The 14,914-nt window shown below is 46.1% G+C and overlaps 1 protein-coding gene across 3 annotated transcripts in view; it reads right to left on the bottom strand.

Moving 5' to 3' along the window:
• The window catches only part of ltn1 (listerin E3 ubiquitin protein ligase 1), a 68,924-nt gene extending 56,788 nt beyond the window's left edge, over positions 1-12,136 (bottom strand). The window contains exons 1-9 of one of the 3 annotated variants that reach the window (XM_042311083.1): positions 11,981-12,136; positions 11,307-11,513; positions 7,659-7,757; positions 7,505-7,564; positions 7,255-7,425; positions 6,001-6,053; positions 5,089-5,269; positions 3,381-3,554; positions 365-555 (exon numbers count right to left, since the gene is read on the bottom strand). In XM_042311083.1, the coding sequence (XP_042167017.1) occupies positions 365-555; positions 3,381-3,554; positions 5,089-5,269; positions 6,001-6,053; positions 7,255-7,425; positions 7,505-7,564; positions 7,659-7,757; positions 11,307-11,513; positions 11,981-12,022 (1,178 nt within the window). In that variant the 5' untranslated portion in view covers positions 12,023-12,136. Of the gene's footprint in view, positions 1-364; positions 556-3,380; positions 3,555-5,088; positions 5,270-6,000; positions 6,054-7,254; positions 7,426-7,504; positions 7,565-7,658; positions 7,758-11,306; positions 11,514-11,720; positions 11,743-11,980 lie in introns of those variants that run through there. The other 2 variants (XM_042311084.1, XM_042311085.1) reach the window with 2 other exon arrangements.
• Positions 12,137-14,914: the final 2,778 nt, after the last annotated feature.

Genomic DNA, 14,914 nt, shown 5'->3' with positions numbered 1-14,914 from the left:
CCACCCGCCCTCTCCTCCACCCGCCCTCTCCTCCACCACCACCCACCCCTCCACCCGCCCTCTCCTCCACCACCACCCACCCCCTCCACCACCCGCCCTCTCCTCCACCACCACCCACCCCCTCCACCCGCCCTCTCCTCCACCACCACCCACCCCCTCCACCACCCGCCCTCTCCTCCACCACCCGCCCTCTCCTCCACCTCCACCCGCCCTCTCCTCCACCCGCCCTCTCCTCCACCACCACCCACCCCCTCCACCCGCCCTCTCCTCCACCACCACCCACCCCCTCCACCCGCCCTCTCCTCCACCACCACCCACCCCCTCCACCACCCGCCCTCTCCTCCACCACCCGCCCTCTCCTTACCCTTGTATGAGACAGCTGCAGAAGGTTGTGTAGAAGTCTAGGTTAGGTGTAGTGACCTCAGAGGGTAGTTTACTGATGAGGGGTAGCAGGTTAGGGTGGAGGGCTGTGGCTAAACCTTTACCCCCATCCTTTAACAGGGACCACAGTTTAGGCAGAACAGCCTTCCTGGCGTTGACATGACTCCAACAGTCCTGGAACAGAGACAGAGAGCGTACTGGGTAACGATGACCCAGGAAAATGACACGTTGTCCATCAACTAATAAAGCCTATGATTTAATAAATGCAAAAGCCATTTTACAAACATCTGACTGAATTCTGAAGGTGTCTTCCTGAGTTAGGTCTTCCTCTCGTTGTGTAGTTATATGACTTCTAGATCAATGGCATAGTTACATAAACACAAGATTGAGGGGCTAGAGGAGAGGCTAGAGGAGGGGCTAGAGGAGAGGCTAGAGGAGGGGCTAGAGGAGAGGCTAGAGGAGAGGCTAGAGGAGGGGCTAGAGGAGGGGCTAGAGGAGGGGCTGGAGGAGAGGCTGGAGGAGGGGCTGGAGGAGGGGCTGGAGGAAGGGCTGGAGGAGGGCTAGAGGAGAGGCTAGAGGGGATAGAGGAGGGGCTAGAGGAGGGGCTCGAGGAGAGGCTCGAGGAGGGGCTCGAGGAGGGCTCGAGGAGGGGCTCGAGGAGATGATGGAGGAGGGGCTCGAGGAGAGGCTAGAGGAGGGGCTAGAGGAGAGGCTAGAGGAGGGGCTGGAGGAGGGGCTGGAGGAGGGGCTGGAGGAGGGGCTAGAGGAGGGGCTAGAGGAGGGGCTAGAGGAGGGGCTAGAGGAGGGGCTAGAGGAGGGGCTAGAGGAGAGGCTAGAGGAGGGGCTAGAGGAGAGGCTAGAGGAGGGGCTAGAGGAGGGGCTAGAGGAGGGGCTGGAGGAGAGGCTGGAGGAGGGGCTGGAGGAGGGGCTGGAGGAGGGGCTGGAGGAGGGCTAGAAGAGGGCTAGAGGGGATAGAAGAGGGGCTAGAGGAGGGGCTCGAGGAGAGGCTCGAGGAGGGGCTCGAGGAGATGATGGAGGAGGGGCTCGAGGAGATGATGGAGGAGGGGCTCGAGGAGAGGCTAGAGGAGGGGATAGAAGAGGGGCTGGAGGAGGGGCTAGAGGAGGGGCTAGAGTAGGGGCTAGAGAAGGGGCTAGAGAAGGGGCTAGAGAAGGGGCTAGAGGAGGGGCTAGAGGAGGGGCTAGAGGAGGGGCTAGAGGAGCATTTTGGGTAATGAGGAAGAAATAAAATGAATACGTAAATGAATTGACCTGGCGATTCATAATGTTTGAATCGGTTTTCTGATTATCGGTGAAGCCCTGTGGAAATTACGATCACCAAATACATACCTTTTTGGGCTTTAAAATGTGTTTATTATGATCAACTTCGATACCCACGTTGAATTATTTGGAAGTTCGCTACAAAATGGAGAATTTATTCAATACTGATCCATTCTGACTGCTAGATATTTAATTAAATAGTGATCCATTCTGACTGCTAGATATTTAATTAAATAGTGATCCATTCTGACTGCTAGATATTTAATTAAATAGTGATCCATTCTGACTGCTAGATATTTAATTAAATAGTGATCCATTCTGACTGCTAGATATTTAATTAAATAGTGATCCATTCTGACTGCTAGATATTTAATTAAATAGTGATCCATTCTGACTACTAGATATTTCATTAAATAGTGATCCATTCTGACTGCCAGATATTTAATTAAATAGTGATCCATTCTGACTACTAGATATTTAATTAAATAGTGATCCATTCTGACTACTAGATATTTCATTAAATAGTGATCCATTCTGACTGCCAGATATTTAATTAAATAGTGATCCATTCTGACTACTAGATATTTAATTAAATAGTGATCCATTCTGACTACTAGATATTTAATTAAATAGTGATCCATTCTGACTACTAGATATTTCATTTAATAGTGATCCATTCTGACTACTAGATATTTCATTAAATAGTGATCCATTCTGACTACTAGATATTTAATTAAATAGTGATCCATTCTGACTACTAGATATTTAATTAAATAGTGATCCATTATGACTACTAGATATTTAATTAAATAGTGATCCATTCTGACTACTAGATATTTAATTAAATAGTGATCCATTCTGACTACTAGATATTTAATTAAATAGTGATCCATTCTGACTACTAGATATTTAATTAAATAGTGATCCATTCTGACTGCTAGATATTTAATTAAATAGTGATCCATTCTGACTGCTAGATATTTAATTAAATAGTGATCCATTCTGACTGCTAGATATTTAATTAAATAGTGATCCATTCTGACTACTACGTTTGTGGTCACAAGGACTACATGCTGACACAGGCCAGCGGGCCACAGGAAGCTCGCGCCCTCATTCACACGGATGAAAACTGCGGTGTCAACAAGCCTGTCAAATGGAGACGGAGTTGCTGACCAATGTCTATGGGACTGACCAGAATGGAGAACAGAGAGTCACCATGTTCTCTACTTCACAGTGCTAATAGTCGCCTTAAAGAGACGTAATTCTGATGATCGTTTTTGCCGTCCATTTCTGGTTTTCCAATGTTGACCTGGCTCGGTTCTAGGTGACCTGGCTCGGTTCTAGGTGACCTGGCTCGGTTCTAGGTAACGCTGAGCTTTCAAATGAAGCTTCTGCTGCACAGGTTTAACAGTTCTAGGTAACGCTGAGCTTTCAGTTTAACAGTAGGCTACCATCCGGTTCATAGACATTAAAACCAGGTTTAACTCCATCAGGCAGGATGAAAAAGACTACAACGACCACGATCCTTTCCTAGTTACGGCCACGTTCACCATGATCCTTAGCAAAAAAAATGATGTGTGCCATTCAACCCCTTTCAGAAATATGGCAAAGCTTGAAACAGTCCCGGGAGTTTTCCATAGAAATATGTGGATGACGTCAGCCCTATCACTACTATCTACCGGTTTGAATGTCTGTGGTTAAATCACCCCCTGAAGACTTACTGTTAAGGTGGAGAGCGTGTGGAGCACAGCTTCCCAGAGAGGAGGAAGCACCACAGGGTCTGTGTCGTCTATAGACAGTAGAACAGCAGGACAGACTCTGGCAGCCTCAGTCTGCACCAGACCTGGTGTGTGTTCACACAGGGAAGACACCACCTCAAAGAAAGCACCACGCACCTGGAGAGAGACCAGAGGACACGTCGAGGAGGTTAGCACCTGGAGAGAGAGACCAGAGGACACGCCGAGGAGGTTAGCACCTGGAGAGAGACCAGAGGACACGTCGAGGAGGTTAGCACCTGGCGAGAGAGACCAGAGGACACGCCGAGGAGGTTAGCACCTGGAAAGAGAGAGACCAGAGGACACGCCGAGGAGGTTAGCACCTGGCGAGAGACCAGAGGACACGTCGAGGAGGTTAGCACCTAGAGAGAGAGACCAGAGGACACGTCGAGGAGGTTAGCACCTGGAGAGAGACCAGAGGACACGTCGAGGAGGTTAGCACCTGGAGAGAGACCAGAGGACACGTCGAGGAGGTTAGCACCTGGAGAGAGACCAGAGGACACGTCGAGGAGGTTAGCACCTGGAGAGAGACCAGAGGACACGTCGAGGAGGTTAGCACCTGGAGAGAGACCAGAGGACACGTCGAGGAGGTTAGCACCTGGAGAGAGAGACCAGAGGACACGTCGAGGAGGTTAGCACCTGGAGAGAGACCAGAGGACACGTCGAGGAGGTTAGCACCTGGAGAGAGACCAGAGGACACGTCGAGGAGGTTAGCACCTGGAGAGAGAGACCAGAGGACACGTCGAGGAGGTTAGCACCTGGAGAGAGACCAGAGGACACGTCGAGGAGGTTAGCACCTGGAGAGAGAGACCAGAGGACACGCCGAGGAGGTTAGCACCTGGAGAGAGACCAGAGGACACGTCGAGGAGGTTAGCACCTGGCGAGAGAGACCAGAGGACACGCCGAGGAGGTTAGCACCTGGAAAGAGAGAGACCAGAGGACACGCCGAGGAGGTTAGCACCTGGCGAGAGAGACCAGAGGACACGCCGAGGAGGTTAGCACCTGGAAAGAGACCAGAGACCAGAGGACACGCACGTCGAGGAGGTTAGCACCTGGAGAGAGACCAGAGGACACGTCGAGGAGGTTAGCACCTAGAGAGAGAGACCAGAGGACACGTCGAGGAGGTTAGCACCTGGAGAGAGAGACCAGAGGACACGTCGAGGAGGTTAGCACCTGGAGAGAGACCAGAGGACACGTCGAGGAGGTTAGCACCTGGAGAGAGACCAGAGGACACGTCGAGGAGGTTAGCACCTGGAGAGAGACCAGAGGACACGTCGAGGAGGTTAGCACCTGGAGAGAGAGACCAGAGGACACGTCGAGGAGGTTAGCACCTGGAGAGAGACCAGAGGACACGTCGAGGAGGTTAGCACCTGGAGAGAGACCAGAGGACACGTCGAGGAGGTTAGCACCTGGAGAGAGAGACCAGAGGACACGCCGAGGAGGTTAGCACCTGGAGAGAGACCAGAGGACACGTCGAGGAGGTTAGCACCTGAGAGAGAGAGAGACCAGAGGACACGTCGAGGAGGTTAGCACCTGGAGAGTGAGACCAGAGGACACGTCGAGGAGGTTAGCACCTGGAGAGAGAGACCAGAGGACACGTCGAGGAGGTTAGTGGGGTGAGAGTGTGTGTGTGTGTGTACCCCCATCTCCGTACCTGTGGGGTCTTGTGTCTGCTGTACTTCCAGAATTTGGCCTGGTTGAGGAGGTGTGTCAGTCTGTCCTGCAGGTTATGTGTGTCTGTCTGGGGTAATGAGGACAGCAGTCTCTTCACCCCAAGTAGAGAGCTGGTAAGCAGGCGGAGGAACTTCGCCTCCCTCTCCTCCTCTGGAACACTCCTCATAACACATCATCAACAGGTTAATGAATCAGTCTCTACCTCTGCTGCTGGCCAAACACATCATCAACAGGTCAATTCATCAGTCAGCCTCTACCTCTGCTGCTGGTCTAACATAACATCAACAGGTCATATCATCAGTCAGTCTCTACCTCTGCTGCTGGCCTAACATATAACACATCATCAACAGGTCAATTCATCAGTCAGCCTCTACCTCTACTGCTGGCCAAACACATCATCAACAGGTCATATCATCAGTCAGTCTCTACCTCTGCTGCTGGCCTAACATATAACACATCATCAACAGGTCAATTCATCAGTCAGCCTCTACCTCTGCTGCTGGCCTACCTCTGCTGCTGGCCATACATCATCAACAGGTCAATTCATCAGTCTCAACCTCTGCTGCTGGCCTAACATATAACACATCATCAACAGGTCATATCATCAGTCAGTCTCTACCTCTGCTGCTGGCCTAACATAACATCAACAGGTCAATTAATCAGTCTCTACCTCTGCTGCTGGCCAAACACATCATCAACAGGTCAATTCATCAGTCTCAACCTCTGCTGCTGGCCTATCAGCCCCTAGCCAGGGTTATTTAGCCAGCACTACAGATCACAGCTTCTCTGGCATTATGGGTATGACTTCATTCTTCCTTATAGTCAAGGACCCAGCTTACTATGGGTGCTAAACAGCAGTCATATGTTTATTGAAAATAGATGAACTACTCACTGTGGGTCACTTAGGGTGTCTGCCGTCTCCTTCAGCAAGTTGTCCTGAAGTACCTGAAGTTCAACATCACAATCATCATCCTCTCTATCACAATCATCATCCTCTCTATCACAATCATCATCCTCTCTATCACAATCATCATCCTCTCTATCACAATCATCATCCTCTCTATCACAATCATCATCATCAGGTTAAAGACCTCTTCATCATTTTGATAATCATCTCCCTCAACACCATCCCCCCTAACCCAACACCCCCTCAATGTGACAGTGAAGACCTCTATACTATAGTATAGACTACTGACAGTGAAGACCTCTATACTATAGTATAGACTACTGACAGTGAAGACCACTCTCTATACTATAGTATAGACTACTGTCAGTGAACACCCCCTCAATTTACTATAGTATAGACTACTGACAGTGAAGACCTCTATACTATAGTATAGACTACTGACAGTGAAGACCTCTATACTATAGTATAGACTACTGACAGTGAAGACCTCTATACTATAGTATAGACTACTGACAGTGAACACCCCCTCAATTTACTATAGTATAGACTACTGACAGTGAAGACCTCTATACTATAGTATAGACTACTGACAGTGAAGACCTCTATACTATAGTATAGACTACTGACAGTGAAGACCTCTATACTATAGTATAGACTACTGACAGTGAAGACCTCTATACTATAGTATAGACTACTGACAGTGAAGACCTCTATACTATAGTATAGACTACTGACAGTGAAGACCTCTATACTATAGTATAGACTACTGACAGTGAAGACCTCTATACTATAGTATAGACTACTGACAGTGAAGACCACTCTCTATAGTATAATATAGACTACTGACAGTGAGAACCTCTATACTATAATATAGAGTACTGACAGTGAAGACCACTCTCTGTACTATAGTATAGACTACTGTCAGTGAACACCCCCTCAATTTACTATAGTATAGACTACTGACAGTGAAGACCACTCTCTATACTATAGTATAGACTACTGACAGTGAAGACCACTCTCTATACTATAGTATAGACTACTGACAGTGAAGACCACTCTCTATACTATAATATAGACTACTCACAGTGAAAACCTCTCTCTATAATATAGACTACTGACAGTGAAGACCACTCTCTATAGTATAATATAGACTACTCACAGTGAGAACCTCTCTCTATACTATAATATAGACTACTGACAGTGAGAACCTCTCTCTATACTATAATATAGACTACTCACAGTGAGAACCTCGTCCTTGCAGAAGCTAAGAGCCTCAGCCTGTTTGCTGGGGGGGAAGGCAGCGCTGAAGGCCTGGCAGGCAGCAGAGGCAGCGGGGGGATAGCTGTCACACTGAGACAGCAACCAGTGGCCCATCACACTCTTCAGGTAGGGAGCTAGACTACGCCGCACCTAGGGTTATTCAGAGATCAATGGGTTATTCAGAGATCAATGGGTCATTCAGAGATCAATGGGTCATTCCGTCTCCCACCTTCAGGACCAGCTGTACAAACGCCTGCTGGGTGGCCTCTCTCACACGTCGGTCGTGGTCCTGAAATCAACAACATCAGAGTTCAAGTCCCACAAGGATCACATATAATATGCAAACACTTAAGACCCCCCTCTTACATCTCACTAAGACTCACCATTGAAATCTTGCAGTAGATCCTGGGCCAGTAAGGCAGAACTCCTTTAACAACCTCTGAGTCCCGCTCTTGACACATAGCCCCAAACTCCTGCACTGCCTGTAGGGGAGAAACAGAGAGCAAAATGTCAGAGCCTCCGGGACAGGGCTGGTGTGTGTGCACACAAGTCTAGAACATTCTCCTCCCAAGGGAACTGAAGCGACTGGTACTCTATCAGTCTTTATGGTGTGTTGGTACTCTATCAGTCTTCATGGTATGCTGTCTGTATTTTATTTTAATCTGCCCATGTTTTTTTTAGAGCCAAATTGAAACAGTCCCATTTTTTACCGCATTCTAGCGCAGATAAGCTTTTTTGATCTGCTGCGCACATGAACGGTTTAGGAGCTGAGGGAGACGTTTAGGAGAGGAGGGAGACGTTTAGGAGAGGAGGGAGACGTTTAGGAGAGGAGGGAGACGTTTAGGAGAGGAGGGAGACGTTTAGAGAGGAGGGAGACGTTTAGGAGAGGAGGGAGACGTTTAGGAGAGGAGGGAGACGTTTAGGAGAGGAGGGAGACGTTTAGGAGAGGAGGGAGACGTTTAGGAGAGGAGGGAGACGTTTAGGAGAGGAGGGAGACGTTAGGAGAGGAGGGAGACGTTTAGGAGAGGAGGGAGACGTTTAGGAGAGGAGGGAGACGTTTAGGAGAGGAGGGAGACGTTTAGGAGAGGAGGGAGACGTTTAGGAGAGGAGGGAGACGTTTAGGAGAGGAGGGAGACGTTAGGAGAGGAGGGAGACGTTTAGGAGAGGAGGGAGACGTTTAGGAGAGGAGGGAGACGTTTAGGAGAGGAGGGAGACGTTTAGGAGAGGAGGGAGACGTTTAGGAGAGGAGGGAGACGTTTAGGAGAGGAGGGAGACGTTTAGGAGAGGAGGGAGACGTTTAGGAGAGGAGGGAGACGTTAGGAGAGGAGGGAGACGTTTAGGAGAGGAGGGAGAGGAGGGAGACGTTTAGGAGAGGAGGGAGGGGAGGGAGACGTTTAGGAGAGGAGGGAGACGTTTAGGAGAGGAGGGAGGCGTTTAGGAGAGGAGGGAGACGTTTAGGAGAGGAGGGAGACGTTTAGGAGAGGAGGGAGATGTGGACCGATGGGCTGGCTAGAGTTGGAGTGAAGGTAGACGTGGACCGATGGGCTGGCTAGAGTTGGAGTGGAGGTAGACGTGGACCGATGTGCTGGCTAGAGTTGGAGTGGAGGTAAACGTGGACCGATGGGCTGGCTAGAGTTGGAGTGGAGGTAAACATGGACCGATGGGCTGGCTAGAGTTGGAGTGGAGGTAGACATGGACTGATGTGCTGGCTAGTGTAGGAGTGGAGGTAAACGTGGACCGATGTGCTGGCTAGAGTTGGAGTGGAGGTAGACGTGGACCGATGTGCTGGCTAGTGTAGGAGTGGAGGTAGACGTGGACCGATGTGCTGGCTAGTGTAGGAGTGGAGGTAGACGTGGACCGATGTGCTGGCTAGTGCAGGAGTGGACGTAAACGTGGACCGATGTGCTGGCTAGTGTAGGAGTGGAGGTAGACGTGGACCGATGTGCTGGCTAGTGTAGGAGTGGAGGTAGACGTGGACCGATGTGCTGGCTAGTGTAGGAGTGGAGGTAGACGTGGACCGATGTGCTGGCTAGTGTAGGAGTGGAGGTAGACGTGGACCGATGTGCTGGCTAGTGTAGGAGTGGAGGTAGACGTGGACCGATGTGCTGGCTAGTGTAGGAGTGGAGGTAGACGTGGACCGATGTGCTGGCTAGTGTAGGAGTGGAGGTAGACGTGGACCGATGTGCTGGCTAGTGTAGGAGTGGAGGTAGACGTGGACCGATGTGCTGGCTAGTGTAGGAGTGGAGGTAGACGTGGACCGATGTGCTGGCTAGTGTAGGAGTGGACGTAGACGTGGACCGATGTGCTGGCTAGTGTAGGAGTGGAGGTAGACGTGGACCGATGTGCTGGCTAGTGTAGGAGTGGAGGTAGACATGGACCGATGTGCTGGCTAGAGTAGGAGTGGAGGTAGACGTGGACCGATGTGGGTCTATTTTAATCAATCCATTGAATATACACCATTACAAAGAAACCCATTATTAAATAGTTTTAGGCAGGTCCTAAGAAACATTATAGACCGATAAAAAAATGTTTTTTAACGCTACACAAACAAAAACATATTTTTCTAAATATTAGCTAGCTGGCTAGCATTTATGAGTCCAGCAAACACGTTTCCTCACATGCTAGGAACATATTTCCTCCAATGTTATAATGAAAAGGTCTATTTCGGCACCAAAACACAAGTTTTATGGAGACTTGTGGGAGGACTGCTGATGACGTCACCCACTGTATGTTCTTTCGGTAGTCTGATTGGTCCAGACTGAGGACAAATCTGCATACGATGCATCGCCTGACCACTCCCCCTGAAGAGGTCAGACAGATCTGAACACAATCAGACCACAAAGCCACTTTTGGGTACGTCTACACCCGTCTTTTCAAATGTGATCTTCGTATTCTGATAGCAAAAGTCGCATGTAAGTGTTAAGTGTAGACACGACTTCAAAGCAGCGTGAAACTATGCTGAAATAGTTGACCACACGTGGGTAGGCTATTGATTCAAATCCTATTATAAGGATTGGATTACTTTGGGAGTCAACAATTTGATGCCTTCAACTGCACTAGCCTACTTTTTTAGAATATTTTTTGTAATTCAGTGATATTTATTCCAACAGTAATTTGTTCTGGATAGATCTAGTTGTGGTTTAGAAAACAGAGAATTTTTATTTTTTATTTTATTTTATTTCAACCTTTATTTAACCAGGTAGGCAAGTTGAGAACAAGTTCTCATTTACAACTGCGACCTGGCCAAGATAAAGCAAAGCAGTTCGACACAAACAAAAACACAGAGTTACACATGGAGTAAAACAAACACAGTCAATAATACAGTAGAAAAATAAGTCTATATACAATGTGAGCAAATGAGGTGAGAAGGGAGGTAAAGGCAAATAAAGGCCATGGTGGCGAAGTAAATACAATATAGCAAGTAAAATACTGGAATGGTAGATTTGCAGTGGAAGAATGTGCAAAGTAGAGATAGAAATAATGGGGTGCAAAGGAGCAAAATAAATAAATAAATACAGAGGGGATGAGGTAGTTGTTTGGGCTAAATTATAGATGGGCTATGTACAGGTGCATGTGGTGGGTTATGTGAAGAGATGGGTGAAGTGACACACCTCACAATGTTTTACAACTGCCAGGATGAGTAGTAACGGGCGCTGCCTTGCAACCATCAAAAGCTTAAATAGTGCGTACCAATGCTGCCTCAGCATTACAACTACTAGATGACACGTTATGGTCATTCCAGCATCTGCATTCGCCATAAAGCCTTTACTGCGATGCGGCCTCTGCAGAAGTCAGGGCATTAATAGTTCTTGAACTTCGCAGGACAGAACAGAGCTGTTGTGTAGAAAGATGTCAAGGAAGCGAGTTTGTGAATTTACAGGATGTGCCGTCCCCACCTACCATCAACCAATCATGCCAATGTGGAGCCCTCCACATCGTTACAAAATGTGGGAGGCGCGATGCAGTACAAAGGTTGATTTGGCCTCTGTAAAAGTGTATATCTCTTTCCTTCTATTTCTCTAAGATCTTACCTTCAATTTGGTGACTGTGTCTCTCTTAGATAGTTTCCTCAACACCAGGCGGAAGTCAGCATCAACCAGGTTGTCAATCTCCTCTGCCCCATGGACAGCAGGCACATAGCCCGGCTCTGTGGTCGTAGTGGTGCCGAACCCCACGAACCCGGGAACGACACCACTCTCCCGGGCCAGCAACTCGGCAGCCCGCCCGCTGCTGGACGGCTGGTGGTGGAAAATTGAACGAAATGTCAGATTCACAACTGGAGTTGTTAGGTAGTTAATTTAGCACATTCACCATAACATTACCATAAGTAACATCGGGTAGCTCACTGACAAACTAGTCAATTGATTTCTAAGTTTGATTGTGTCAAACATGACATTCTGGAAAGTTATGCTGGCGTGAACTTTGAATTGGCAAGTTAACGTTACCTAATGGGTCGGTGCCAACCGGGATCCTTGGGAATAGGACATCCCAACTCTGACCAACACACCATTGAAGTTCACATTTAAAACGGTATGCGTAAGAGGTTATGATTTAGGGTAGGGAAGTCCCAATGATCCCGGATATCACCCAGCTTGTCTAATGTTTTGTAGCTAGGTAAGCTAACCACACAGATATCATGACTAACGTTAGAATAGCGAGATAATGTATATCTGGCTCAATCGATAGCAGAGGCGAGGTAACTTACCCGGACGTTTCCTTTCGTTCGCTGTTTATTCTTTCCTCCCATGTTATGTATTTAATTTTTTTACAGATTAAGTTAACTTTCAAACATTAGATAACGAGCCAAAGCCACAAAAAAAAAAGCATGGGGTTTGAAAATGGAAAAACACGTCACAACAGTTACCCGGAAAAACCGTAAAAAAATACCGGAAACACGTCATCATAGCGCAGCTAGAACAAGGAGCAAGATGTTTCATCGGATGTGCAAAAAAGACTCCTGAATACTAGTAGACCACATAAAAAACCAAAACACATGTTTCACCGGATGTATAAATCTGAAGAATGGAAATATGAAGAGGGGGAAACCCAGTGGCCAACAAGTGGAGCGAGATGGAACTGGACCTACTTTCTGCTGATCGTGGAAAAGGACGATCTCAATAAAGTTTTCTGTTCCCAAAGCAACAATCTGTAAAGAACAGAATGCACTAAGTTTTGTAGACGTGACCCTATAACAACATGTTTGTTGTTTACAAGGAGTGTACGGGCGAAGTGACTTATTGCACATGTGTACCTCACAGTGAAGTTATTCACAAACGGGAATATGCAAATATTTATTTCTATAAAACTAGAGTTCCAGTGAGGATTTCCTACACTGAAAAATGTGTTACAGCTGTTGATAAGTCATTGATAATAATACAGCAATTATTTTCATGTCATAACATGAATATATATAAGTGTGGTCATAGCTATTTGCAATAAAATTAATGTTTAACCCTTTATCATGATTGGTGTCTTGATTGATTTGTCCAAAATCATGTGCCATAAAACATTACCTTTCTGTCCTTGCGTTTATGGCAGTGTAAGTTGTTGTTATATTAAGCATTAGTCAGTTAAATTAGATATTGAACTTGAACCTTGTAAAAAATCTGACCCTTTTTTTGTTGTTGTTGTACAGAGATCTCAGATATACAGTGTAACTTCTGTAGTATTTATTGTCTCCTTATATTACAGGGTGAAAACCGTTTTCATGGGCACACAAATCCAAAATAATAAATGCGATGGCAAAAATCGAATGCTTCTAAAACCAACACATAAAACAAGTCACCTTACCTTGATACTTACACAACCTGAATTGATACTGTTATTAGTAAGTGGTTCTTCAATAATTATGTATAATACTTGTTGGATGTTGGACGAGTTGAATACTCATTTAGCATCCAGCTGATTAGTGGTGCATATTTTCAAACATTATCATCAGATCCAGGAAGGAGTTTTCTGAATGACAGTCAAGTGTTGAACAACAACAGTTCATGGAGAAACCAGCTTCCCCCTGAAACTAAGACAGCAGAGGTAATGGCCTGCATCTAATTTATTTCTTTACGCTCTTGCCTATTTTAGGTCCAATATGTACAATTATATAATATTGAGGTCCTTGAAAATCACAATTTTAGAGCTTGAAAGAGTCCATGAAAGTCCTTGAATTTGTCTTGCCAATGTCTGTATGAACACTGCTTCAATAATGTGTAGTCCTAGACATGTTGTTGGATATGGCGGCATTCGGAAAGTACTCAGACCCCTGGACTTTTTCCACATTTTGTTACGTTACAGCCTTGTTCTACAATGGATGAAATTACAAGTATAAAGATCCTTTGCTATCCACATTGATCTCAGAATGGTCCAACCTGATCTTGCCTCCTGCCGGCTGCCTTTCAATTTTGAAGATATTTCTGTAAGGGGTCCTTATTGCAGTGTAATTACGAGAGTAATGACACTGTAACGAGCATTGTAGTTCATTGTAATAACTCAGTTACAAGTGTAATAACAACATGTAACTGGTGATAATTGCAGTCTGTAATTACAGAGGTGCAACAACGAATGTTTGTTACCACGTTTGTTCCAATTGGGCAAGTTTCCACAAAATTCACCGATTTAGTGCTTCCTTTCTTCTCAGCTGCATCCGATTTAGTAATAACAATCACAAGGTTGTAATCTCTTGTGGACAGATTTATGCGACATTTCGTTGTGTTACAGCCTAAAGTCAAAATGGATTAAAAAATAAGAACAAATCTCACCCATCTACACACAACACTTCAATGAAAACATGTTTTTTTGACATTTTTGCAAATGTATTGAAAATGTAATACATAAATATCTCATTTACGTAAGTATTCACACCCCTGAGGCAATACTTTGTAGAAGCACCTTTTTGCAATGATTACTTCTGTGAGTCTTTCTGGCTGAGTCTCTAAGAGCTTTCTACACCTGGATTGTGCAACATTTGCCCATTTTTATTATTTTCAAAATTTGTCAAGCTCAAAACTCAGGGGCATTCACAGTCTTCTTGGTAAGCAACTCCAGTGTAGATTTGGCCTTGTGTTTTAGGTTATTGTCCTGCTGAAAGGAGAATTCATCTCCCAGTGTCTGGTGGAAAGCAGACTGAATCAGGTTTTCCTCTAGGATTTTATGCTAAGCTCCATTATTTTTCATTTTTATCCTGAAAAACTCCCAAGTCCTTAACAATTACAAGCATACCCATAACATGATGCAGCCACCACTATGCTTGAAAATATGAAGATTGGTACTCAGTAATGTGTTGTATTGGACTTTCCCCAAACATAACACTTTGTATTCTAGACAAAATGTGAATTGCTTTGCCAATTTTTTTTCAGTATTACTTTAGTGCCTTGTTGTATACAGGATGCATGTTTTGGAATATTTGTATTCTGTAAAGGCTGCCAATTTTTCACACTGTCAATTAGGTTAGTATTGTGGAGTAGCTACAATGTTGTTGATCCAAATAGCGTAGGGACGAAATCATGTGGTTTGCTTCGAAAAACTGGGCCGCAACTGGGTAAGTCAAGTTTTTGCATCTAATGGTGCTACAATGCTCCGAGATTCATACTTTTAATTTGCGCTTTTACCCACATAATTTTGACCAAAAGGACAATAAGATACATTA

Source organism: Oncorhynchus tshawytscha, linkage group LG33 (assembly GCF_018296145.1).
Source record: "Oncorhynchus tshawytscha isolate Ot180627B linkage group LG33, Otsh_v2.0, whole genome shotgun sequence".
In the NCBI taxonomy this organism is placed as follows: Eukaryota; Metazoa; Chordata; class Actinopteri; order Salmoniformes; family Salmonidae; genus Oncorhynchus; species Oncorhynchus tshawytscha.
The sequence above is the reverse complement of the archived record's forward strand: the minus strand, read 5'-3'. Positions and strand labels throughout refer to the sequence as shown.